We start from the raw sequence: 25,161 nt of genomic DNA on the forward strand, positions 1-25,161 counted from the left end.
ACATCAGTGCTTGATCAGCACAGGGAGGGTTGGAGAGAGAGCCGAGAAGCTGTACAGGACAGGAGCACAGACACTAATGCTGACTAAAGGCTTTAATTCAGTTCTTCAAATGGCTTCTAAACCTCTGTCGTTCTTCTAAGATAACGTGAATGGCGAGTAAAAGAGGAAAAAGGAAACAAGCCGTGCTGAATCATCTGTATTACCGCACCGTTATTCAAGGTAAGTTCACGTCTCCATGGAAAAACCCCAGAGCCTTGTTCATTAAAATAAATATTAGACCTGAGAAGAGTTCAGTGAAATAGACTGAGTATAGGACTAAACTTTCTTTGTTTCACAGATTTATGAAGATTGTATAACCTTCACTTTCCCATCCGTGTTTACAACGTAGTACAATTTATGAGGAAGATCAGGATAAAAATTCATCAATGGAAATGATTGACTGGCCATGTAAACTATTTAAACACAAGAAGACTTTATTATACCAAGACTTATGGTATTGTCTTCATTTATAGTCATTCTAATCCAAACTAAGTCACCTTTCTATTAACATTTCCATCACTATTTTTATTAAGCTATATTTCTGTACATGTAATGTAATCCTAAATGAATCATCCTGCATTATACCTAGATTTTAAGAGAGCTTATCAGTGTTGTCTTGGACCTTGCCCTCATTTAGGACTATAAGACATCCTGAAGCAGCAGCTCTCACCCTTTTTCCTAGAGGCCTTACCTGTCCACATTCAGCTCAGTGTAAATGACTTCTTTCTTCCTTTCTATTTCAATATATTTACAAAACAGGATCAAATGTGTCATCAAGAGAGATGAGTTATATGTATTTATTTTGTTTGTTTGTATTTTACTGCTGATCCTTTTGCTGTAATATATTTTTCTTTTGTGTTAATTCTGTGTTTGCTGTATGTTCACGGTTTTGGTTTGGTATTAAAAAAATCTCTAAGTGTTTATTACATTATTCCCTTATTTCCTTATTATCCACTTCATTACTCTTTCTGTAAACCAGGACCTGATTTAAAACATGAGTCACCATCTAAGTTGTTTGTGTCATTCTTGCAAAATCATGTGCATTAAGTGCATAAAAAGTCTTTGTCAGCATCTTTCTTTGCAGTGTTTAACCAAATATCTATTAATAGTGCATTGTTCCTTATTATGTTTCTTAATACTAATTATCAGGCTTTTTTATCAGGTTAGTGATATAAGCTATATGTATGTGAATCTATCTTTGAAACTTCGATAAAACCGTTCATTATGATTTGAGTCTTGATTTGACATAGTTGACCTGCTTCTCTTCACTGATGATAAATACAGTAGCAGACATAGCATATGTCTAACCTATCATACAACGTAACTGTCTTAAAGCACAACACTGTTGAATAGATTGAAGAGTAGATATTTCTCTTTACTTTCTTCAGCATCTCTCTCTCTGAGCCCATTTGTTTACTCACTGGGAAAAAGCCATTTAGCCTGGCCACTAATGGCTCCCTAATAGCCATCTGCAAGATCAAATAACAAGTGTGCCTGTGGACTAAAGCCTTTATTGTAAAATGATGTGTGTTTGTGTGAATGTATGTTTGTTTAGTGAATACTAAATATAATTTATCTCCCCCCTCAGATGTCACCTCAAGACGGCTAACTTGGACATAAACTGACATAAAACACTTGTCAAATTGACTGACAACCAGCAGGTCCAGTCAGCATCTCAGACTTTTTGCCAATCACAATACAAAAAAATGGCCACCTACAGTCCTGCCCCAACACAAGAATCTGCCTCAGAGGTAACCAATGGTAACCTCAAGGGAAGCGGTTCTCAGGAGTCAATGAAACTAAAGAAAGAGATTTCCCTGATCAATGGTGTCTGCCTAATTGTTGGGAACATGATTGGTTCAGGAATCTTCGTCTCACCAAAGGGTGTGCTGATTTATAGCGCTTCATATGGTTTGTCATTGGTAGTGTGGACTATTGGTGGAATTTTCTCAGTGTTTGGGGCTCTGTGCTACGCTGAGCTCGGAACCACTATTACCAAGTCTGGAGCCAGTTATGCCTATATCCTGGAGGCCTTTGGTGGTTTTCTGGCCTTCATTCGTCTGTGGACATCACTACTCATCATTGAACCCACCAGCCAGGCTGTGATAGCTATAACCTTTTCCAACTACATGGTGCAACCAATCTTTCCTACATGCATTGCACCTTATGCGGCCAATCGCTTGTTAGCTGCAGCCTGCATATGTAAGTATATGTTTATGTGTTTGGTCCCATGTGTGCTGGTTTGCCATTGTATTCCAAGCATAATAAGATGAGTCTGGGAGTTTTGGAGCTTCGATTTTTTCAGGTTAATATAGTCTTTTGACATATCGTTTTTCCCATGTAGGAATTTGGGGAATCTTGGAATCTTACAATCAGCTTTGGCCATTGTACATATTTGTATAAAAACATTTTACACAACAGTGCTGCCTAACTGGTTAGAAGGTTATACGTTAACATTCTGGCACTGCCAAAACTGGCAAAGGCAATTAAGCTTCATTTGTTAGCTGAATTGTTGCTTTGGATGAAAAACATAAGGATCTAAATGTAGCCATAGTCTTTAAAGTCAGAATTGTTTTAAGAAGAGGAAGCATGCATGCACAAAAGGGTAATGAAAAAAAGTGATGATTGATCAGTCTAGTGGAGAGGCATTGTGGGAGAATGAGAAAGAGGAACAAAAGAACTCAGAGGGACTCAGTACAAAAAATGTTTTATATGTTTTTAATCAGTGTTTTAAAACCAGTCTACTTGACAGAATACAGAATATTTGCATATTTCACCTAAATTATGCCAAAAATAAAGGTGAGTTATGTGAGTGTGTAGACATTATAAGATGTAGACAGGATGCGAGGAACTTGAATGAGCATGTAAGTGGAAAGGAAGAGCGATGGAAGGGATTACGTCATGTGCATTTTACTTGATCTGACAGCAGAAAAATGACCCACAAGAAAACACACATGATTCTCTGTCATACTATATTCAGTGTAATTTAATTTATGATGGTTGGTAACTTTTACATCCAATTAAAAATATATATTTTTTATAGTCAAGTTTGTATCAGCATGTGGACATAGGGTGCTTTCATTTTTTTAGTTTTTTATTGTTTTAAAGAAGTACAGAACAGCCTGTAGGCCAGGGACCACAACAAAAACATCAGTGTTTGTAAAACCATCCAATATTTAGATACTTTTTTTAAATTGACATACACAATAAATATAGACACTTCTTTTTAAATGTTGTGTGACAGCAGATAAAGTCACTAGGGCTTAGACAAAATGTACTTTTAAAAAACTTCAGGTTACATGAGTTCAACACACACACACATACACAATGATAAGCGGTTGTTTTAAGGACGTAAATTTGCTGATAGTTGGAAGGTAAAGTCCTCCACATTAAGACTCTGAACCTTGCCCTAATGATAACTCAGCACAGAAAGAAAGAGAGAAAGGAAATCAGGGAGTGCAAAACAGCCCTCTCTCTCTCTCTCTCTCTCTCTCTCTCTCTCTCTCTCTCTCTCTCTCTCTCTCTCTTTCTTTTGCTCTCCCTCACACGCAGGCACACACACGTGCACACATGCGCACACACACACACAAACACACACACACACTCAATTCAATTCAATTCAATTCAATTTTGCTCAACTTAAGCTCTTGTGCCCATAAATACCCAATCTACGACATCTAGTTAGTTAATTAAGCGATTTGGAGATAAAGATACCCAGTGTTGAGTACTGTAAGCCTGTATGAGATGGTGTGGGGATGGAAATACTGGAAGATATAGTGTGTCTTAATGTTAATTATGTCTAAGTAAACAGTACAACTGGAGATTAGCATGTGTGATTATCTCTTTAGATGGACCTTTTGCATGTAATTATGGGAATAAACTCTGATACAGTAAAGAAAGATAAGATGAAGTTGGAAAGAACGAGATCTAGACAGATAAAGTTAACATGTAACCTGAAGGACAGAGACTTCTCTTTTGAGAAAGAGAGATAGAAAAAGAGAGATTTCTGTTAGAGATTAGTTTTCCCCCCCCTTTATCAGTAGTTCAGCAGGGTCCTCCTATTCTATTATCCACCAAAAAAGAGCACACTTTGATTTTCTTACATTTTAAAGGGGGATATTGAATTCTTTAGGGCTATCAGAAAACAGTAAGCAATGAGGGGGGAAATTAAATTAGCCAGTCAATATAAAGTGATAGCTGAGAACCATAATACCTATTATCTGTTCCAATAAAAGATATACTACTAGATATATCTATCTATATCTTCTGTGTACCCATGTAAAACACATACACCACACTAAATTACAGGAATTCACTTTTTATGTAAGTGCTGTGCTAACCATTTTTTACTTACTGAAAATCTAGCAGGACTGCTGATGTCAGCGGATCCACTTCCTTACCAAAAGCAGACTAGCTTACAAAAAATACATACCCAAGCACACCACACAAATCAAATCCATATTTTTATTTTGATGATCACTTATCTAAAACCAGAGAAATAATAGACATTGAGAGAGAGGGCAGCTGTGAGCAATAAATATTTTGAAGATTATATATAGATATATATAGAAGATGAAAACTAAAAAGACAAAATATTTAAATGAGCTACATTTTATTCATTTTAAAACTAATGTTTTATTTTTTTTTTGCACTATTCTTATAAAACAACCAGATAGCAAGTGTGTACATCAGCTGTCTGCTCTTCTAAATCCTCTTTAGGTTTGCTGACCTTTGTAAACTGTACCTATGTAAAGTGGGGCACTCGTGTACAGGACTTTTTCACCTATGCAAAAGTCATTGCTCTTATTGCTGTTATCGTCACAGGCCTTGTCAAGATATTTCAGGGTAAGAAAATGATTCTCCCATTGCGTATTATAATTTATGATTAACTGCACATACTGTACACATTGATGCTAGTATGTTAATCTGTTACTCTTACATGTATTTATTATAGGTTACACACATAATTTCGAGGGGCTGTTTGAAGGCTCGTCCCAGGACCCTGGGGATGTGGCTTTGGCTCTGTACTCGGCTCTGTTCTCTTACTCAGGCTGGGACACGCTCAATTTTGTCACTGAGGAGATCAAAAACCCAGAGAGGTGAGTAGAATTAAACACTATACAAAACCTTACACTGTTGGAAAATCACTTTCTGATGGTTAAAGAGTTACAAACCAGAAAATAGGCAATTAGAGTAAAAGAACTGTAAAATCACAACACTATTTAAAAGAGGATATAAATGAGAACGTTGCATAAGAGAAAGGGTTCAGATAGAGATAGAGGGGACGTGCCACCCTCTTCCAGTGCTTAGCTGTCCTTCAGTGGTTAGCTGACTGAGCATGAAATAAGCAACAGTCATGTGACATTCTGCTGATCATATGCTCTTCCTGGGGTTCCTAAATTAATCATTAGATCTGAGGGCCTCTTTAATGTGCCCATTCACCCGTAAACTGGGTTCCTTAACCACGCTGGCTTCATTATTCTATCCGGTTAGTATTTCAAATACTTGTTATTAAGAATTGGACTTGAAAAGCCAGTAATCCTGAAAGGATTATATTGTCATATTTATTACTATTCAGTAGATGGCACTCAAACCTTATCAACACCGTCTGTTGCCCCCTGGTGGGCAAATTTGTGTAATACAGGAACCTGCCACTGGCCATTGCCATCTCCATGCCCATCGTCACAGTGATCTATATCTTGACCAATGTGGCCTACTATACTGTTCTGCCAATCCCTGCTATTCTGGACAGTGATGCTGTAGCTGTGGTGAGTGATCCCTTTGAAACTGCCACACTCATAGAGCTACAGTATAACACAATGATTCTCAACTGGTAAGTCATGAGCAGGTAGGGAGAGTGTCATGGTATAGATTTCTTCCTATTTAAAAAGTCAGACTGTATCTATGATTAAGAAAGCACTATTTTAGTTGCCAGGATAGCCTCTGGTTATCCTCCAACCTGCCTTAGTTAAAGTTGTTTGAGACGATAAATAAATTAATGTATTAATATTGTATTCTATCAGCACTACTGTAATATTCAATTTGTGTAACAGCCAATTAGAACAGTGTGAATGCTAAAGCAGCTTTGTCACAAAATAAATGATAAAGGACAATGAACAGCTAAGAACCACTGATATAAACAGTGTGCAAAAAAATGCAGCATATCATAAACTAATGGATTACAATTTCTAGACATTTGCAGATCAAGTATTTGGGATATTTAACTGGACAATCCCACTCGCTGTCGCATTGTCCTGCTTTGGAGGATTAAATGCTTCTATCTTGGCTGCCTCAAGGTAAGTAATATACGAATGCATATTGGTATAATTTACCTGTGGCATTATGATCATAATTGTCACTGTGTCTGATGTTTCATGTGCATATCATTCTCCAGGCTGTTCTTCGTGGGCTCCAGAGAAGGCCACCTGCCTGACTACCTGTGCATGATTCACGTTAGCCGTTTTACCCCCATCCCCGCCCTGCTCTTCAATGTCAGTCTCTCTTGAACAACACTGTCTTACTGTGTGCGAGTGTTTACAGTGAACACAGAGAATGAAAAAGTTCATCTTTGCATAGGCCTATCCCTTTAATGCATCATCTCACACACAACTCACAATATGCCTGTTTGTTTGTCCATTATTCTCCCATTTTTGTAATTTCATTACACTTACAGGCCCCTCTGTCCTAACCTAATATCTACAAGAAGACTGCTATACACTTTTGAGTGCAATTGAGTAAAAGCTGTGTTGTGCTATGTTGACTGACAGGGTGCAATGGCTTTGGTGTACCTGTGTGTGGAAGACATCTTTAAGCTCATCAACTACTACAGCTTCAGCTACTGGTTCTTTGTGGGTCTGTCCATCCTGGGTCAGCTGTACCTGCGCTGGAAACAGCCAGACAGACTACGCCCACTGAAGGTATTGCTTTTTGTAATTTTCATTCAAATTGTGCTAATTTATTACTGACAAGATCTTAAAGCTGATTGATCAGAAGATAAACCATATGGATTAGTGCCAGCTGTACTCATTCATTATCCTGTCTATAGTAACTCATTCACAGAGCCACAACATGGCTCATACGTAGGTTTAATGTATGACTAATAACAAGGAATACAATTTAAAAATTTTATATTTATGAAAGGAGACTTGCTCGTGTGAACAATATCATTTAGAGGTAAACCTGTTTCCTTTACGTGGTTAATAGGAATAAAAACACTGGGAAGTGCAGTTATTTGTGGCATTTAGAAATTATAAGAAACTTTGAGGTGGTAAAATAAATACACATCACCCCACTGCTACTTATTTTACTACAACTGCAACTCGAGATGTTAGACCTGACATGTTCTCTCCCTCACTTTCACAGCTCAGTATTTTCTACCCGATTGTTTTCTGCCTTTGCACCGTCTTCCTTGTGGTGGTCCCAATTTATAGTGACACAATCAACTCTTTGATTGGCATCGCAATCGCCCTATCAGGCGTCCCTGTCTACTTCCTTTGCTGCTATACACCAGCCTCCCGAAGACCTCTGTGGCTTCGCAAATTTATTGGTAAAACTCACATTACATAACTGTTACATTTCTCACTAAAATGGTTTATTCTGTTAGACAATTACATTTTTCATCTGCACATTTGCTTATTTCTTTTTCTAGCATCATCTGGTTTGCTGATACAGAAGGTTTGCTTTTCTGTGCTTACTGAGATGGACACAGACGAAGGAAAATTGGAATAGAATGGGACCAATAGATATTGCTATATGGTACAGAGAGTTCCCCAGTGTGTTAGAATGATTGACGGGCAACATCCAGCAGGTCATTTGACTGATGCATCAAGCTCTTTGGGCATTCTTTTATTCAGATACCTCAATCACCATTCTTAGTAAACTTACACATTCCTTGTTGGGGAAAATATTTCCTATTGCAAAATAGTTTGTGTTGACATATTCACATTTGTTTTTTTAAGTTCTCAGGATTTTCCAGTCTATTACATTTTAATATGAAGGGTTCCAGGTTTAAGTTCTAAATATAGGACAAGGCTTCTTACCGCACACAGAAATCATTGTTAGTTGTAAAGCACCTCTGTTTTTAATTTTTATTTAAGGGAGGTAAATGAACCAAAATCAAGAATGACAAAATGCCAATGATAACGTGAACAATTTTAAGCAGAAAAACAGCCTCCAGCTAACAGTGAAACAAAAGAGTGAACAAAAATGTAAATGGGATTTTTACTTAAGGGGAGCTAAAGGTATTATGAGAACTTGAACATTTATTTATTAGAGCGAATCCCAAATGGGCTACAGCAGTTAATGATTTTAAACTATAGAATTAAAAGTGCCTTTAATATTCAATAAAAATATGTAATCACTGATTAATGGGCCGCTGATTCTTTTTATACATTCATAAAATCTGAAATCCAAAATCTTTTAAAGCATACACTCTTGGCAACCCTACATTTTGTTTGGACTTTTGGACTTCCTTAATGGATTATGAAATACTTCCTGTTATATTTTCTGTATTGAATTGATCTGTTCAGTTTGTTCAAGCAGGTATTTTATTTGAAGCAGGGCTAAAAAATTGATAAAAGATATTAATAGTTTTTAGTGTATAAAAATACAAAGGCATTAAAAGTAAAAATGATTTGTATTGAAGGTTCAGATTTATTGACACCATATTTATGTGCAATGAATTTTAAATAAAAAATCTCAATGTCTCCTCTGTCTGTTTAAACATTTTACAAGTGGAAAAAAATAACAACCAGCATTCTCCCAGTCAGTTTCCTCTTTAATGAATTAACATTTACAGTGATCACATTACGCTCGTTATTTCTCTTCACGAATAAATATACATATATTTAAGTTAAAAACTAACTGGTAGCTAGTTTTCAACCAATCGTCTCCTCCCAGGGCCTCTTCTTCTCACCCTTTTGCTGAACTTGCTTGGGCCTGGATGTATTTTCTGTTGACATGGATGCAGATGCCTGTTGCAGAGGATTCTGGGTAAAGGTCTGCCTCAGTGGACCTAAAAGAAGAATGGATAATATCAAAAAATAATAAAAAAAATAAAATAATGTGCATAAACATACAAACGTATACACATTATATGAAAGTCTTACCTTTAGCTGCAATGTCAAGGTGGTCCTTGATCCGCCTCTCCCTCTCCTGTAGCTGATGAGCCAGTTGGGCGTTCTTCCACCCTATGAGACACAAACGCTAATATGAGAATCACAGCACATGCGCTACACCATCAACGGTTATATGAGTAAAAATGTAAACAGCATTTAAATTAAAATGTTTATAATAGCTAGTTGAATAATATTTACAATTTATGATAGATTGCTAAATTGATAACTTTCATAATGGTTTTAAATACACAAGTTAGCTTGGTAGTATTCAGGTTGGTAGAAGTTTTCACAGCATACTCTTATGTTAAAAACAGTTTACCTGCGACTGGTATACAATATAAAAATTATATATAAATAAATATTTATTGTTTAATCCAATGATTATAATACTTAGCATATTAAAATCAAATAAATACTGTTAGAGGTAACTGTAGCCTGACTGGATTTAACTTAGCACTGAGCATCCCTATACAACAAAGTAAGGATAAAGAGGAAGCTGTTAAATCTAAGTATAATGAGTAGGAACCAAAAAAAAAAGACCAGTGACAGAAACAACAAAAGAAGAGAGAAAATGGATATGACAGTATGAAACAAGCAAATTCAATAACGCTGTACCTTTCTTGAGATTGTCAACAAAACCCTCGTTGGGAGGCAGGGCTGACGGGGGGTGTGTTATGCGTGCTGGGATATTAAGCTTCTCTCTCACTGCTGGATGCCTCAGCAGGGCTACCTGACCCAGCGAAAAAAGATTCGAGGTCATCCAGTATGTAAACACTGCCTGGAAGAGAAAACCCACAGACAGTTACACCTACAGAAGACGACGCAGCATGTTACTAAATAACAAAATAGAGAGAGAGAAATAGAAACAGGAGTCTCACTGTGGGGAAGTTAATAGTCATCGGTAAGATGATAAATGGCATGATTCTGAAAACCGTCTTCATGGCTTTCAGGTTGGGGTTGTCTACACCTGACTCTGCTCCCAACTGCAAGTTGGGAAAAAAAATTCAGAGGAGAGAAACATGAACTTAACACCTCAATAAATAAGAGAATCAGCTCTACATCCAAACCAACTGTGAAATTAAAGGAATGCTGGGTACCTCCAGGATGGCAAACATGGTCCCTGTGACAGCAAGTGGAAGGATGTAATACGGATCTGCTGCAGTTAAGTCTGTAAACCAGCCCACTCCACCAGTCTGCATGCTGGGCACTGGGGCGTAAGCCATTTTACGCAAGGCAATGAAGAATGAAATAAAGACAGGTGCCTGAAAAGAACAAGACAATAGCATTTTAAAAAGGTAAAAATAATATTGATCTGCTAAACACATGACATATACAAAACGAATTGGGGATTATATACAAACCTGCACCAAAGGGACGAGGAACCCACGGAGAGGGTTAACATCTTTATTCTTCTGGAACAACATCATGTCAGAGTATGCCTTCGAGACTGAAGAAAAAAAAAAGAAATTATCAAGATTTGAAAGTACTACAGGTACACCATAAATGTACAGTCATATGAATGAAAAACTGTACAAAGAAATAATATACTGAACCTGAAAATGACTCATGTACTGATATGACACACTCAAAACTAACAATCAAAGAATAAAGTGAAGCAAATCATATAAAGGTGGACACTAAGACGGGTGTCAAAACACAGCAGTATAAACGTTTAATACCTACATTCAAACTTGTTGCCACTCTGTTTTGCCTCATTCATGCGATTGGTGAGCTTGGTCATCTCTGGCAGTACATTGTTCAGCTTAGCTGCCTCTCTTTGGCCCTTTACGATGACCGGGAACACTGCACAGCGAGCTATGATAGTACCTGTGCACATGATATAAGACCCAGTTAATCAGCAATTCTGCTGTTTAAATTGCTGCACTGGTTCATTAGAAACCAACATAATTAAATCCATTACAATTTAGTACCATACATTTGATATAAATGACAAAAAGACTCAAATCAGTATCTAATTAAATGAAAAAAAAAAAAGGGTACTTTTAATGTTTTTCAGCCAGAACGCTATAGAAATTGATTTATTTTTAGATTCCTAAAATACAAGCCTTACCTGCAACAATAGCACCCCACCAGGGCAGGCCAATGCTGACATGCATGAATTCCAACATGTTCTGAATCAGACCTACAGGTGTAAAGGCTCCAAGTCCCAATTCTGCCAAGCTAAGTTCTGTTCCTGCCTCCTGCAGGACATCCATTGCCAGAACAGGGGCTTCGGCTACTTCTGTGACTGGCTGAGAGATGACTGGATTCAGATGAGGAGCAGAAACTGATTCTGAAGCCGATAAAGGAGCAGATACTGGAACAGAAACTATAGCAGCGTCAGATTCTGTAGCATGAAATGGAGCAGCTTCTGCAGCTGATTCTGGAGCAGATAAAGACATATCTGCTATTGAACTGGTAGCAGGTGCCATTCCATCAGTGGTCTGAAAGCAAGAGCAGGAGTAAAAATAAATAGCCGGTATTTATTAATAACAATGTTGATAAATGTGTAAAATCAGAGGAAAATTATTTAAAAGAAAATGACCCACTGCCTGTTTAGTTTATGTCTGGATCTTGATTTCTCAACAAAGTCAAAGTTACACACCAACGTACCTGTGAGCTATTCTGTCGGACTGCCACGGCACTGATCAAGTATAACCGTCCATGACTGTGACGTCCCAACAGAGCCTGGACAAAAGACCCTCCACTTCCTCTGACTGTGCGAAGATGTGATCTGTGCACAACATACTGACAACACAACACATATAAACACACATAAAACAGTGAAGAATGTTAACCACAGAATAAGGTTTGCACAATGATCAGAAGTCGTTACAGGACTACAACAAAATAGTTTTACTAAGGAAATGACCACAAATAAAACCTGACCCTCCTGCAGTGTTTTTTTCTGAACCCATAGTGTGTCTATACAACTACACAAGTTTCCTATAGTTGGGGTGAACACTGAAACTGCAAGCTCTGTTTACTTATTTCAGTCAGGAATGTAGAATAATTGACTATTTTCACTGCCTGTGAGGAAAAAAATACTATATTGATTAGCTTTATTGACAGACCAGTGTCGTTTTTAGATAAAAAAAAAAAACACATTTTTTGATTGATTGATTTTGTGAATTACATAGTTTCTTCAGCACGATTGGTCATGTCTCACACACATACACACACTTTAATGCTTATACGGCTTTTATTATTTAAATAATCAAACTAATGACCCAATCTTTGATCCCTGGGAAGAACGCAAGCTAGATATCGAAATATATATCGAAATAGTTTGAGCCATAGGTTTGGTAAAACAAAAAGCTTCAATGAAGTATGATTATATATTTTATACAGATACACGAGCTACGAACACGTTAGCTAGAAAACTAGATTCAATTCAGCAAGTTCCTGTGATTATTTAACTAGCTAGTGAGAAACTAGGGCTAAAATACAAACCACTCTCTTTAGTTTACAAAGCGCACTAGCCGCAGTGAAGTAGTCCTTGCGTCCTTCCCTAAGTAGTGCACTAATACAGGGAACAGCAGATCGTTGGGAATTCCGCCGATGACTTTGAAACGGGCTTGCTACACATGCGCATCACGGAAAGGTTCTAAACAAAACACAAGACTCGAATTGCAAATAATCACGTAGTCGAAAAAAACATACCCCGTTCCGTGTCGATGCAAAGGGTAATGTGGAAATACAGGCTGAAATCGTCTGTTTAAAGATACAAGTCGTGAGACGACTAGGCACTACTTTGCCCCTGAGCGCAGCCATATTGGGGAGAGGAGGGGGGGAGTGAACTCGCGAACTCGCGAACGGCGAGCATGAGAGGACAAACTCGTCAGAGAGATTTGCGTTTTGCACGAAAGGAGGAACTACTCTTCTTTCCCACTGCTGCCTTCTGTGTGTGTGAAAAGGTGACATTAACAGTGTTATGTCTAATTGTGATATATAACAGTGCGCTATTTTAAAAGTGGTCGGAAACAGTAAATGTAAAAGTTAAGCTGCAGCACAAAAAATGTCAGACCCAAACGAAGAGGACAGAGACTCCAAGGATGCAGCACCTATACATTTCCGCAATTTAAGTAAGTTTACTATCATGTAACTTCAGTTAAAAATTTATAATTATACATACTAGCTCTCTCTCTCTCTCTCTCTCTCTCTCTCTCTCTCTCTCTATCTATCTATCTATCTATCTATCTATCTATCTATCTATATATATATATATACACAAACACACAAAAACAAAACTGAAAGTCAACGCATCTGTCAAAACATGCAACTTCCTCGACATATATATTGTTATTATAACCAAAATCTAAAGTTGAATTTATTTTTTTATTTCTAAAGGAGTTTCAGTTTCAGCAAGATCTTTTGTTAGATTCTTTAAAGAGTTTTATAGAGTAAAGAATAAGAATCCCTATTTACTTGTTTAACATATTTTTTTGTGTAAGTGTATACTTCCTTTCCCTCAATTCCAGTCGACTAGAGGACATTTGCATTCCATATGATTACAAATTTGGACACCAATTATGTCCTCCCCGGATTATGTCCTATGTTATTTCCTTAATAGATTTTGGTTGTCTATAATTACATATTTTCTTGCATATTTCTAAAATATTATTTCTTAAATAATACAGATATCTCAGAGACTGGAAAGAGAAATTCTGATGTCTTGTGTGCAGAAACTGGTGAGTGCTCTAAAAATATAAACAAAAGCGTGTGGTTACTGTGATATATACCAAATGACCAACTAAAATAATTTTTGTTCTTCAGCTGTTTTGTCCTGTGGTCACGTAATGCCACCGGATTACTTGATTTCATGGTGCAAGTACAATCTGAAGCAGGTATGTCTATATACATTTTTTAAATCTGACACTAGATTTATTTTAGGGCTGTAACTAACGATTATTTTGATTATCAATTATTCAGGCAAGTATTTCTCTCTCTTGATTAATCAGATAAAAAAAAATTATCAGATTTTTTTGCTTATTCTAACTATATTAAACCCTAATTCAGGGTATTTGTGTATAACAAAAGCCACATATTAAGTTTAACTATCTTTAATTTTGACATTTTAAAGCATATAGTGGCTGCTTGTTGAGGAGTGCATTACAGATTTCTCCTTTGAACAAATTCACTTGTGCTGGGTTGTTTCTTTCTGTAAAAAAACAAACAAACAAACAAAAACAAAACAGCATTTGAGTATGCAAGGTGAAGCAATTTGTGTAAATTAACATTTATATTGTTTTTCATTATAATTGCAGATGACAAGTTGACAACCATACTTAAAAAAATCGCTATAAAATAAAATACAACCTTGTTTTGACAATTTGTGTTTAAAAATATAGACTTTTTGTTCAGTTGTCACTATGTCGAGAGAGAACTGAAAGCGCAACCCGATGCTCATGAGTCACGACAGAACAGATCTTGTGCGACACTCACAAAGTTACAAACAGTTTACACAATAGAACTCAATTAAACTATACCATTTTCACATGATGAGGATACACAGTTTTTGCTCACCGTGCTGATGTTTCACCTTCATCCATGACTCACAAGCTCCGCTTTGCATAACTTGCAGGTTACAGTGTTCTTTGTTGTGTTTAATATAAAATGATCCCATTGCCTTGGATGATAATAATGACATTTATCTATTGTTGCTAATTTTAGAAGACCGAATTCACTTGTCCAAGATTTGATGTATACAAGAAGGGCATATGTGGCACCAAATTCTCTTATCAGGACTTGTGCCAAAGCGTTCCACTGACTTCCTCGCTGAAGGAATACTTTGAGGAGGGACTTGAAAAACTAACTGCATCAAGAATCTGCGATTTTAAACCTGTAAGACTACTGTTTGCCTACACTACTAAATGTCACTTAAATATGCCTATACAAAAATATATGGAGTTAAAAGATCTGTACTCAAATCACATCAGTTTATCAATTTTTGTTCATAGTTTTTTCTCCAAATAAACCACATTTTTTTATTTAACCAATTCAGTGTCCAGGATGTGGGTCATATGTGGAGAGAGCGGATCAGAAGAATTTGTGTGTCCACTGTACTATATGCACTGCCAAGATGGGATGCTCCTATGAGTTTTGTTGGAACTGCGGAAAGAAATGGCCAGGAACAGTGCGAAATGCTGTGCACTGCGGCAATAGTGACTGCGGAAAGCCCGAGGTATTTTTGCCCAAATATATGACTTTGTTGATTGTTAATCTGAAACAAAATCTACATTAGATTTTTTATAAATTTTAATAACTTATGCCATGTTAAAATAATAGACACATTGTTGTGGAAGTGGGTCATAAACAGTGAATTATACTACGTGTAATTCTAAAGCTTACTTTCTTAATATTTTCAGACTTCTCAAACAAAGAAAGATTTACTAAAGTTGTGTCAGCCTGAGTTTAAGGAACAAAAACTTCAGACGGAAGAGGTACATTTAATCTCCTGTTTATTAATCACGAAGTATACATTAATCACAATACTTACTACATAAGCATTTAACTTTTTCACCCAGATATATTCATCAAAGGAAAAATCCAGTGACAGAAAGCGAATAGCTATGATCATCAACAATGTTGAATTTAGAGTAAAGCAGTACAGGCGGAATGGAGCAGAAAAGGATGAAGAGAGTATGAAGACTCTGCTTGAAGCCCTGGGGTACAATGTAATAATTTTGAATGACCTGTCTGCAGAGGTATGTTTATAGAATAAAATATATTATTTTGTGAAAAAATAATATTCTCCTCCAAATATCTGATTTATTAACTAAAACCACATCTAGGAGAATGGCAATGCATTATGTAACTAATGAGACCAGAGTTTTAGGAGAACAAAGTTGTCCCATTTCTGTTTGATACAGGATTCCTGCTACTCAACAGTCCTGGGCCTTCTTTGTCATATTTTTCATTTCATTAAATTTTTTTCAGTTCATAAAAGTTCTGGACTGCAGGCAGGCCAGTTCAGCACATATACTCTTCTACAATGAAGCCATGCTTGTAGCCCAGGTTGTATTTGTAAGCTTGTAGATTTCCATTATAGTAATCTATACTTTTAATATATTAGTATAGTAAAAGTATAGTATTATAATTGTGCCTGTTTTAATGCAGTTATTTAGGTATTTAAAATTATGTCCGGTACATGAAGTGCTATTCAAATTGTATACAGTTTTTTGTTGAGGTACATTATAAATATTTTGTATTGAAAGTATTCTACAAATTGATTTGTATACCCAATCATGTTACTGGCCTGTTGCCAAATAACCTTATTAGTTGCAAAATGTTCTTCCAGCTTCCTCCAGTTTCTTTTTAGTAATACTTTTCTTTTATGTGTTATGGCCATCAAATTTTAAGTTGCATTCTAATTTTAATTACATTTTACACAGCAACCTCTTTGTAATTGGGTTGTAATTAAATAACAAGATGCCATAGATTTGACCAGTTCAAAATTATGTAGTGCTGTGAATTGTTTGGGAAACAAGTTCCCATTATGAATTTATGTTTGTATAACAGCGTGGTCTTTTGTGTTTTATTCTTTACTTAATTAACACTGTTAAACCAATCAGATTTGAGAATTCTACACGCTGCATTAAAAGTGTGTTAAAAAACTGGGCAGTTAAATGTTGTTGTTTTTTTGTGGAACTTTGCAGGGGATGGAGGCCGCCTTAAGAGACTTCTCACAACGTGATGAACACAGATATTCAGACAGTACATTTTGTGTTATTATGTCCCATGGTGGACCTGATGGGATTCATGGCATTAATGTTGATGATAATGAACATGACGTTTTTCCTGTGGACAAAATATTCCAATACCTCAGCTCTGAGAACTGCCCTGGATTAACAGACAAACCGAAAATCATTCTGATTCAGTCATGCAGAGGAGGTGAAGAAAATCGAATAAAGAGTTACATCATTTAAAATATTTAACAGTTTAATATTTAAAATGATATTGTATTATGGAATGTGCCATTGAATAAAACTGACATTAATAAACATATTTCCAGATAAAGAAGGCCATGTGTGGGTATGTGATACTGTAAAAACCACTAAAGGAAAAATACAACACCGTGAAAAAGATTTTGGATGCTTTAGATCCTGCACACCAGGTTTTGCACACTGCTATATCTTCAACATAAGAGAACTCAAACATATGTGTATTATATGCATTAAATTATAACATAAATCTTTATTACAGACACTGTGTCCTTCAGAAATCCTGGTTCTGGCTCAGCTTTTATCCAGAGCCTTGTGAACATCTTCAATGAAAACGCTTATAAGGATGACATAATGGAACTGTTCAGAAAGGTAACTTTTTATTAAACTTAATGACAATTAATAAATATTCCATAAAGGTCTATTAAAGCACATTGTGACACTAATATATTTTAATGATATTATGTACTGGAGATGGGATATTTAAACCCTTTACACAAATTGCAGATTTGTGAACTTCTAACCATCTTTACTTTTTAGAGATGATAACTCTGCCCTTTTCATTTATTTATTTTTTAATATAGGTTGCTCACTGGTTTGAAAAAACAGCAAAGGAAAATGACTTTCCCTATCAAATGCCAAGTTTGGACAGAACCACTCTTGTAAAGAAATTCTACCTGTTTCCTGGGCTTTGACATTACAGCTCAGGTTGCTGCCATTTCCTAGGAATTAATTAGACTGTAAAAAGAGATAAATGTTATGCAACACATATTAAACTTAACACACCTATTCAGTACAGATAAAAACAGATGTTGTTTTACACTTCACAATTCTGTACCTACTTCTATTGGAAAAACATTTCTATATATAATTGGAAACATAAAGATGTTGCTCTGATGTGCTCTGATTTTTAGTACAAGAAAGAATTTTTGATGTTTGTTTTTCTTCATTAAGTATTAAAGGTTTGATAAACAAAATCTTGCAGGAATTATTTATTTTATATATTAACAAAACTGTGGTTGTTAAAAATTTGTTTAAAGATTAGTAAAAAAAAAAAAAAAAAAATTTGAGAATCTTGAGTGGCCTTGAATGACCTTTGGGATAAATTAGAACACTGACTCCTCCTCACTCTACATCATTACTTGACTTTACTAATACCCATGTGGCTGATGAACACAAGCACACCCCAAAATCTTGTGGAACATCTTCCCAAAAGAGTGGAGAGAATATTAAGAGAAAATTGAAACTAAATGTAGAATGTTATGCTCAAGAAGCACATACCATACTTATAACCAGGTGTCTGCAAAATTTTGGAAATGTAGTGTATGTAGAGGGACAGTGCATGTAGGACGTTTTGAAGACAAGGTGAGGGATGTGAGATTGAGATGGTTTGGACATGTGCAGAGGAGGGACATGGGGTATATCGGTATGCTGAGGATGGAGCCACCAGGAAGGAGGAAAACAGGAAGACCAAAGAGGAGGTTTATGGATGTGGTGAGGGAAGACATGCAGGTAGTTGGTTTAAAAGAGGCAGATGTAGAGGACAGGGGAGTATGGAGATGGATGATCCGCTGTGGCAAAGCCTAATGGGAGAAGCCGAAAGAAGAAAAAGAAACACAGAGGTATTGAACATTTCATTCCAAAATATGGGCATTAATTTTAACTTTTTCCAAAATTGCTGTTATAACAACCACCTCCCTCTGAAAAGGCATGACTGTGGGGATCCCATTCAAAGCTTAATATGGAGCTTGATATATTTTTTTTGTTTGTTTTGGAAAAGGGAAGTTTGGATATTTATTTTTGTGAAAGAAATACTGAACTAACATGGTCACAATTCCATACTTCAACATACAATTCTTTCTGCACTGCATGAATTGAAAAAACAACTTCACCATACAAGACAATGATGAAATGCATACTTTTAAACTGATATCTATCCTATCTGAAATGGCCTGCCCAGTCACTGCAAACTAATTCATATTAACCTGCTTTGTGATTAACTGGATTGCAGGGTCAGAAATATCTCAGACTGAGGTCCTGAGTGCTGTGAAACAGGTTTTTACTGAGGAGATATATGTACTTTGCTCCAATAAGCTTTCCCTCGACCTTGACCGGCTACCAAGTCCCTGCTGCTGAAAAAAACACAGTATGATGCTTTTACCACCATTCTTCACTGTTGAGATTGTTTTGGGCAGGTGATGAGCAATGCCTGGTTTCCTCCAGACATAATAAGGCCAAACAGTTCAATCTTGGTTTCATCAGACCTGAGAGTTTAGTTTCACACAGTCTGAGAGTCCTTTGAGTGCCTGTTAGCAAACTCTGAGCAGATTTCCATGAGTTTTGCACTGAGAAGTGGCTTCCGTCTTGCCACTCTGCCATAAAACCCAGATTGGTAGACGGCTGCAGTGATGGTTGTCCTTCTGGAACTTTGTCCCATCACCACACAGAAGCTCCGAAGCGGGTTCTTGACTACCTCTCTTACTAAGGTGCTTCTCCTCATATTGCTCAGTTTGGCTGGGTGGCCAGCTCAAAGAGTCTTTGTGCCACACTTCTTCTATTTGAGAATTATAAAGGTCACTGTGCTCATAGGAATCTTTAGTGTAGCAGCAAGTTTTTGTAGCCTTTCTCATATCTGTGCCTTCTAACAATCCTGTCTCTGAGCTCTGCAGGCAGTTCCTTCATGGCTTGGTTTTTCCTCTGATATACTTTGTCAGTGTGTGTGTGTGTGTGTGTGTGTGTGTGTGTGTGTGTGTTTACTTTCGTTTTAAATCCTCTGACAAAACCGATTTGTGTACTTTCGTTTCTGCTTTACGAACCTGATTTCCTAAGCATTTATCTAATCCAGTTGTATTTCTGACATTCTACACCTGTACAGTTCACATTGGTTGAATTACGTGATGTCTTACTTCCTATATTAAAATATGTTGTACACGAGTTACAATGAGAGTGTCTCCAGCTTATCTGGTATTTTGCCAGCAGTCTTCAACGTTTCAAAGAAAACGAAAGATAAACGTTGAAGAGGGAAACAGTACATAGCTGTGATCGGACAAACATGGAACAAGAAAAGCGTCACGATGTTACAGACAGCGGCCTGAAATTTGTTACTCGACCATGTGACATAAGTAAGTCTATAGTATTTCCTAATGACTCTTTACAGCTGTATATTTGGATTTAATCGATTAAAATTTTGATTAAACTTGAATGAGTTTTCTTTCACTTCTTGGTTTTATAATCTCTTCCTCTTAGTTCAATAAAATTTAGAATGTAACTTTCTATAATTTCGCATTTCATCTGTATGTTAGCCCTTGATGACTTTACATTTATGAAATGGTTCTGTGTGAGTAGTCTCTGTGTGTGTGTGTGTGTGTGTGTGTGTTTGGTGTGTGTGTGTGTGTGTATGATTGTTGATTATATTTATTAGCATCAACCTTCTATATGCTATTACATATCCACTTAGCCCTTGATGATGATCCCAGAACCCAAAGAATTGAAATGTCTTGTGGCCATGCTGCCACTCCCGAAGGTCTCACAGCCTTCTGTCGTAGTCTTCTGGATCAGGTACGCAAGTCATAGTTATACAACCCCAATGTTAAAAGAAATTGTAACGCTGTGTAAAATGTAAAGCGAATGTCAAATTAAAGTTAACATAAACCACAAAGTCTGTAGCAACTGGGCCATTCTCAGAAACTAATGACATCTATTAGTCAATGACAAATCAGTCAATACTCATGTTGTTCCCCAAACACAAGCCTTACACACAAGCAAAAAATTCCTAAATATCTTGATATTTATTACATGGAAGAAAAAGTACAATAATGTTTAGCAATCATTAAAATCTCAGTAACAACAATATAAAAATATATTAATACACGTGCTTGTGTTTCAAATTCCAGCACCTTCAAGCTGCCAGTGCTGGGCGCTTGAGCAGGGTCCTTAACCCTCAACTATTCTAAACTATTTTATTCACAATAAAACATAGTAGACAAATCAAATGTGTAAACTTAAGAAATTAACCATTTTAAGGAAAATTAGTTCATTTTGAATTTGATAGCTGTAACATGTCTCACAAAAGTTGGGAAAGTGGCAAACGAGCGTCTGTGTGCTAAACTGACCTGTCTGCAGTCCAGACCTTTTATCAGTTGAAAACCTTTTATGAAAGAAAGATATAACAAAGAAGCCCAAGAACTTTTGAGAAGCTAGAATCCTTTATCAGAGACAATTGGGACAATATTCCTTTCCCAAAGATCCTCGGTTCCCCAAAGTGTACAGACTGTTCCCAATTATTTTAAGATGTGCTGCAGCCATAAAATTCCAAATTAAAATCTTACAAGTGCAACATTTTTGCATTTCCTGATTTAAACATTTGATATGTTTTCTATGTTCTACTTTGAATAAATTATGGGTTTATGAGATTTAACCTAATTCCATTTTGTTTTATTTACATTGGGTTGTATTTGCAATGACACATATGGTCTGTTTAATGCCCAATGAGCAAATGTAATTTCCTAGTGTCATTAATTTTCCAAAAAGTTGTTTAAGAATATTGTTATGAGCATAGTATTAGTAGTACTAACAGTAATAATCACATAATACTATTATTATTATTATTATTATTATTATTATTATTATTATTATTATTATTATTATTATTATCATAATCATTATTATTGCTGCTAATGTTGTCTGGTTTTACACAGAAAAACCATGCCTCTATATCAAAACTCTATGGTATCATTTCTATCATTAAATATAACATCAGTTCTAGTATCAAAGAAAAATATTTAAGGAGATCAAATATACATTAAACCTGATTTTGTCACTTTATTCTTAAAAAATCTTACCAGAATACCCATTTAAATTATTGCTAAATTAATGCAGATTTTTTTATCCCTTGTGTATAATAAATAAAATGACACTGTCACTGTACCTAGAGGTTAGTGCTGCACAACTTTATTTTTGTTTTATGTATCCAGGCCAAGTACAAATTCCTGTGTCCAGCACTAAAAAATGGAACAACTAATAGGTGCGGGGCCGAGTGGAAATACATGGAGGTGCGGAGGATTGCTTTACTGACTCAGGAGGAGCAGAACTACTTTGAAGAAAAAATGGCTGAACTGGCTGCAGCTAAATACTGTGAATACAATCAAGTAAGAACTGAAGATCTAGTTAGAAGATCTAGTAAGGTGGGATTTTGGGCTCCCTTCAGCATAATAGTTCATGGAGATGATTTATTTTCAGATATTTATATCTAATTATTAAATATTTGAAATGATCTTTTTTTTCTTGTTTAAGTGCCCTGGATGCAATTCATATGTTGAGAGGCAGGATTTGACCAATCTGTGTGTGCGATGCATCGTCTGTACAGCAGACAGTGGAAAGAGGTATGAGTTCTGCTGGCAGTGTCTAAAGATCTGGAAAGGGCCAGCACCCCGCTCAGACAAGTGTGAAAACAGCGGCTGTGTTAACCAAAAGCTCGAGAAGCTGTTAAAATGTGAAGATATAATTCTTCCTCAGGTTCAAAATTTAAAATGCCCTGCATTGAGAGCTTGTCCTACATGTGGAAACCTTGTAGAGCATGACACAACAGGATGTAAGAATATAATATGCAATTGCTGCAATATTGAATTCTGCTTTTCTTGCTTAAAGCTAAAAACTGAATGCCTAAAAACAAGCTCATACTATATACCTTGTTCAAATGGAGTAGCGCCTCGGCAAACATCCATTCCAACATGGAAAAAGTGAGCAACTGAGAGCATGAAATATTCTAAACACCAAAAGGCACAGTTTTTAGCTTCTTTATATGTTTCTATAGCATAACCCAAATTGTCATTTTTAATTTTAATATAATACAAATTCAATATGGGTAAATCTAAATTGTCCCAACAATCTCCTCAAATTATTATTTTTTTAATTGTAAGTTTTTTTCTAAATATTATTATTATATAAAGCTATATATAGCTTATTATATATTTTATCATAAAGCATGTCTACAAAAATAGAAAAATGTAACATAAAAATATTCCTTTTTTTAATCGTTTTCTTGTGGGTTACTAAGTTTAATTTGAGTTATTTCTATGAAGCCACCAGTTTAAGGTCTTGTCCTGTCATTATACAGTCACATTTATTAAAAGGTATGTGTGTCAGAGTTTTCTTAGTATATCAGCTTTCTGTTGTTACTTGATGTACTGGATATTCTGGTAAATTAAATATTTTCTTTCTAAGATGATACAAATTGAATATATGCCAAGATCTTACCTGTAACTTTCTTTTTCGCTTTGACAAATCCTTTACAACAAAAATCACATGACGAATGTGTGGAATTTCCCTGTCACATACCAACAACAAGGTTTCAGGCTTTTACTATAACTTTAGTACTTTCATAAATGCTGCCACACCTGTTGTATACTTGTTTGCAAGATTAAAAAAAAGTCCTTGGAGGAAATATACAATGGTTTAAAAACATTTGAATAAACACTTGCATAAAAAAAAATATATATATATACAGTACAGACCAAAAGTTTGGAAACACCTTCTCATTCAAAGGGTTTTCTTTATTTTCATGACTATGAAAATTGTAGAGTCACACTGAAGGCATCAAAACTATGAATTAACACATGTGGAATTATATACATAACAAAAAAGTGTGAAACAACTGAAAAATGTCATATTCTAGGTTCTTCAAAGTAACCACCTTTTGCTTTGATCACTGCTTTGCACACTCTTGGCATTCTCTTGATGAGCTTCAAGAGGTAGTCACCTGAAATGGTCTTCCAACAGTCTTGAAGGAGTTCCCCGAGAGATGCTTGGCACTTGTGGGCTCTTTTCCTTCACTCTGCGGTCCAGCTCACCCCTAAACCATCTCGATTGGGTTCAGGTCCAGTGACTGTGGAGGCCAGGTCATCTGGCGCAGCACCCCATCACTCTCCTTCTTGGTCAAATAGCCCTTGATGCCTTCAGTGTGACTCTACAATTTTCATAGTCATGAAAATAAAGAAAACTGTTTGAATGAGAAGGTGTGTCCAAACTTTTGGTCTGTACTGTATATTTATCTCATTATTTGGCTGATGCTAGTTGCATTGAACATATTGGTATGGTAGTTAAAAGATTTTAACATATTCATTATATTATTTTAATTTGTGTTAAATGATTAAATTAATTACAAATCATGTTTTATGTTTAAAAAAATATGCTTATATGAGGCTGTGTTTAACAAAGTTAAATAATAATAAAAAACTGTCATTTACTCAAATGTATATTTGTTTGGAGTAACATTAATGATTAAATTACCGTAATTTCGTTTAGGACCAGGGGGTATTTTGGGAATAGCCTGGCACTGCATTTTTCCCGTATTACTGCGTGTGTTTGCGTGTGAGACTGATGATTATTTCCTTATTATTTTCTGATGCTCATTTCTGATGCTCAGTCAAGTTTCTTTGACTAACCCATAACGCTGTTGCCAAGAAAAAAATAAGCACGAGTTTTGAAGCCTGTCTGTGCTTATATGATTTCTGTTGTAACTGGAGTTAGTGAGCTCTCCCTTCACCCAGACTCAACGCATTACAATGGCTTGTATCTAAACAGTAGCCGACCAAGTAAGTCATTGTTCACTGTCTTCCTTCTTCCTTACACACACACACACACACACACACACACACACACACACACACACACACACACCACTGGCGTTTTCGTTAGCTCAAGTCGTCTCATCTCCAAGGAAAATACATTGAATAAAACCTTATTATATCTTTACATTCTCTTTCTATTATGTTCTTATACAAGATTTGTTATTTAGAAATGTATTTTCCAATTTAATAACATGAAACATAAAAACGGGTTGTTATTTTTATGGGGTGGAACGGATTAATGGCATTTTAAGTATTTTCAATATGGAAAACTTATTTAATATGCGAGCAAATTTAGATACGAGCTCGTCCACGGAACGAATTAAACTCGTAGGTCAATGTACCAGTGTATTTCTCTCGGAGTTTATCTTTTGGCATCGTCGTGCGTTTAAAAATCAACACCAGTGGAAGTTTTTTCTCCCGATGCCGTGCAACTCA

The 25,161-nt window shown here is 36.0% G+C and overlaps 4 protein-coding genes across 6 annotated transcripts; 3 read left to right on the top strand and 1 right to left on the bottom strand.

The window, feature by feature from the left end:
* Positions 1–8,402, top strand: slc7a7 (solute carrier family 7 member 7). 2 transcript variants are annotated; one of them, XM_046850940.1, is made up of 10 exons: positions 1–219; positions 1,628–2,241; positions 4,759–4,884; positions 4,994–5,138; positions 5,684–5,807; positions 6,232–6,335; positions 6,434–6,530; positions 6,807–6,956; positions 7,402–7,585; positions 7,688–8,402. In XM_046850940.1, the coding sequence occupies exons 2-10, from the start codon at positions 1,746–1,748 to the stop codon at positions 7,765–7,767; spliced, it is 1,506 nt and encodes a 501-aa protein (XP_046706896.1). In that variant the 5' UTR covers positions 1–219; positions 1,628–1,745; the 3' UTR covers positions 7,768–8,402. The 2 variants fall into 2 exon arrangements, with proteins under 2 accessions (XP_046706896.1, XP_046706898.1); XM_046850942.1 differs by lacking the exon at positions 1–219 and adding an exon at positions 673–750.
* A 253-nt stretch (positions 8,403–8,655) lies between these two features.
* oxa1l (OXA1L mitochondrial inner membrane protein) lies at positions 8,656–13,079 on the bottom strand. Its single transcript, XM_046850939.1, has 10 exons — positions 12,819–13,079; positions 11,769–11,903; positions 11,227–11,599; positions 10,839–10,982; positions 10,517–10,602; positions 10,253–10,417; positions 10,034–10,138; positions 9,771–9,933; positions 9,147–9,227; positions 8,656–9,052 (listed from the first exon to the last, which is right to left on the bottom strand). Exons 1-10 carry the CDS (start codon positions 13,077–13,079, stop codon positions 8,916–8,918), a joined length of 1,650 nt encoding a protein of 549 aa, XP_046706895.1. The 3' UTR covers positions 8,656–8,915.
* Positions 13,080–13,101: 22 nt separating this feature from the next.
* On the top strand, positions 13,102–18,075 carry casp23 (caspase 23, apoptosis-related cysteine peptidase). Its single transcript, XM_046850943.1, has 11 exons — positions 13,102–13,240; positions 13,796–13,846; positions 13,932–14,002; positions 14,829–14,999; positions 15,160–15,339; positions 15,524–15,598; positions 15,683–15,862; positions 16,814–17,048; positions 17,170–17,271; positions 17,361–17,470; positions 17,683–18,075. The coding sequence occupies exons 1-11, from the start codon at positions 13,174–13,176 to the stop codon at positions 17,791–17,793; spliced, it is 1,353 nt and encodes a 450-aa protein (XP_046706899.1). The 5' UTR covers positions 13,102–13,173; the 3' UTR covers positions 17,794–18,075.
* Positions 18,076–19,884: 1,809 nt separating this feature from the next.
* Positions 19,885–23,616, top strand: LOC124387481 (E3 ubiquitin-protein ligase RNF19A-like). Of its 2 annotated transcripts, none has more exons than XM_046851881.1 (4): positions 19,885–20,220; positions 20,520–20,656; positions 22,072–22,245; positions 22,391–23,616. In XM_046851881.1, exons 1-4 carry the CDS (start codon positions 20,151–20,153, stop codon positions 22,838–22,840), a joined length of 831 nt encoding a protein of 276 aa, XP_046707837.1. In that variant the 5' UTR covers positions 19,885–20,150; the 3' UTR covers positions 22,841–23,616. The 2 variants fall into 2 exon arrangements, with proteins under 2 accessions (XP_046707837.1, XP_046707838.1); XM_046851882.1 differs by having other exon boundaries at positions 19,888–20,220; positions 20,556–20,656.
* Positions 23,617–25,161: the final 1,545 nt, after the last annotated feature.

The sequence above is a fragment of the Silurus meridionalis genome, chromosome 6 (assembly GCF_014805685.1).
Source record: "Silurus meridionalis isolate SWU-2019-XX chromosome 6, ASM1480568v1, whole genome shotgun sequence".
Lineage (NCBI taxonomy): Eukaryota > Metazoa > Chordata > Actinopteri > Siluriformes > Siluridae > Silurus > Silurus meridionalis.

Bases quoted from the DNA above. Each gene is read 5' to 3' on its own strand.
- slc7a7 (XM_046850940.1), top strand. From the start codon at position 1,746: ATGGCCACCTACAGTCCTGCCCCAACACAAGAATCTGCCTCAGAGGTA. The intron at 2,242-4,758 runs GTAAGTATATGT...AATCCTCTTTAG, and splicing joins GTTAGCTGCAGCCTGCATAT to GTTTGCTGACCTTTGTAAAC. The intron at 5,808-6,231 runs GTGAGTGATCCC...TACAATTTCTAG, and splicing joins ACAGTGATGCTGTAGCTGTG to ACATTTGCAGATCAAGTATT.
- oxa1l (XM_046850939.1), bottom strand. From the start codon at position 13,079: ATGTCACCTTTTCACACACACAGAAGGCAGCAGTGGGAAAGAAGAGTA. The intron at 11,600-11,768 runs GTACGTTGGTGT...TCTTGCTTTCAG, and splicing joins TCCGACAGAATAGCTCACAG to ACCACTGATGGAATGGCACC. The intron at 10,603-10,838 runs GTAGGTATTAAA...TTTTTTCTTCAG, and splicing joins GAGTGGCAACAAGTTTGAAT to TCTCGAAGGCATACTCTGAC.
- casp23 (XM_046850943.1), top strand. From the start codon at position 13,174: ATGTCAGACCCAAACGAAGAGGACAGAGACTCCAAGGATGCAGCACCT. The intron at 13,847-13,931 runs GTGAGTGCTCTA...TTTGTTCTTCAG, and splicing joins TGTCTTGTGTGCAGAAACTG to CTGTTTTGTCCTGTGGTCAC. The intron at 15,863-16,813 runs GTATGTTTATAG...GGAACTTTGCAG, and splicing joins TGAATGACCTGTCTGCAGAG to GGGATGGAGGCCGCCTTAAG.
- LOC124387481 (XM_046851881.1), top strand. From the start codon at position 20,151: ATGGAACAAGAAAAGCGTCACGATGTTACAGACAGCGGCCTGAAATTT. The intron at 20,657-22,071 runs GTACGCAAGTCA...TTATGTATCCAG, and splicing joins GTCGTAGTCTTCTGGATCAG to GCCAAGTACAAATTCCTGTG. The intron at 22,246-22,390 runs GTAAGAACTGAA...TTCTTGTTTAAG, and splicing joins AATACTGTGAATACAATCAA to TGCCCTGGATGCAATTCATA.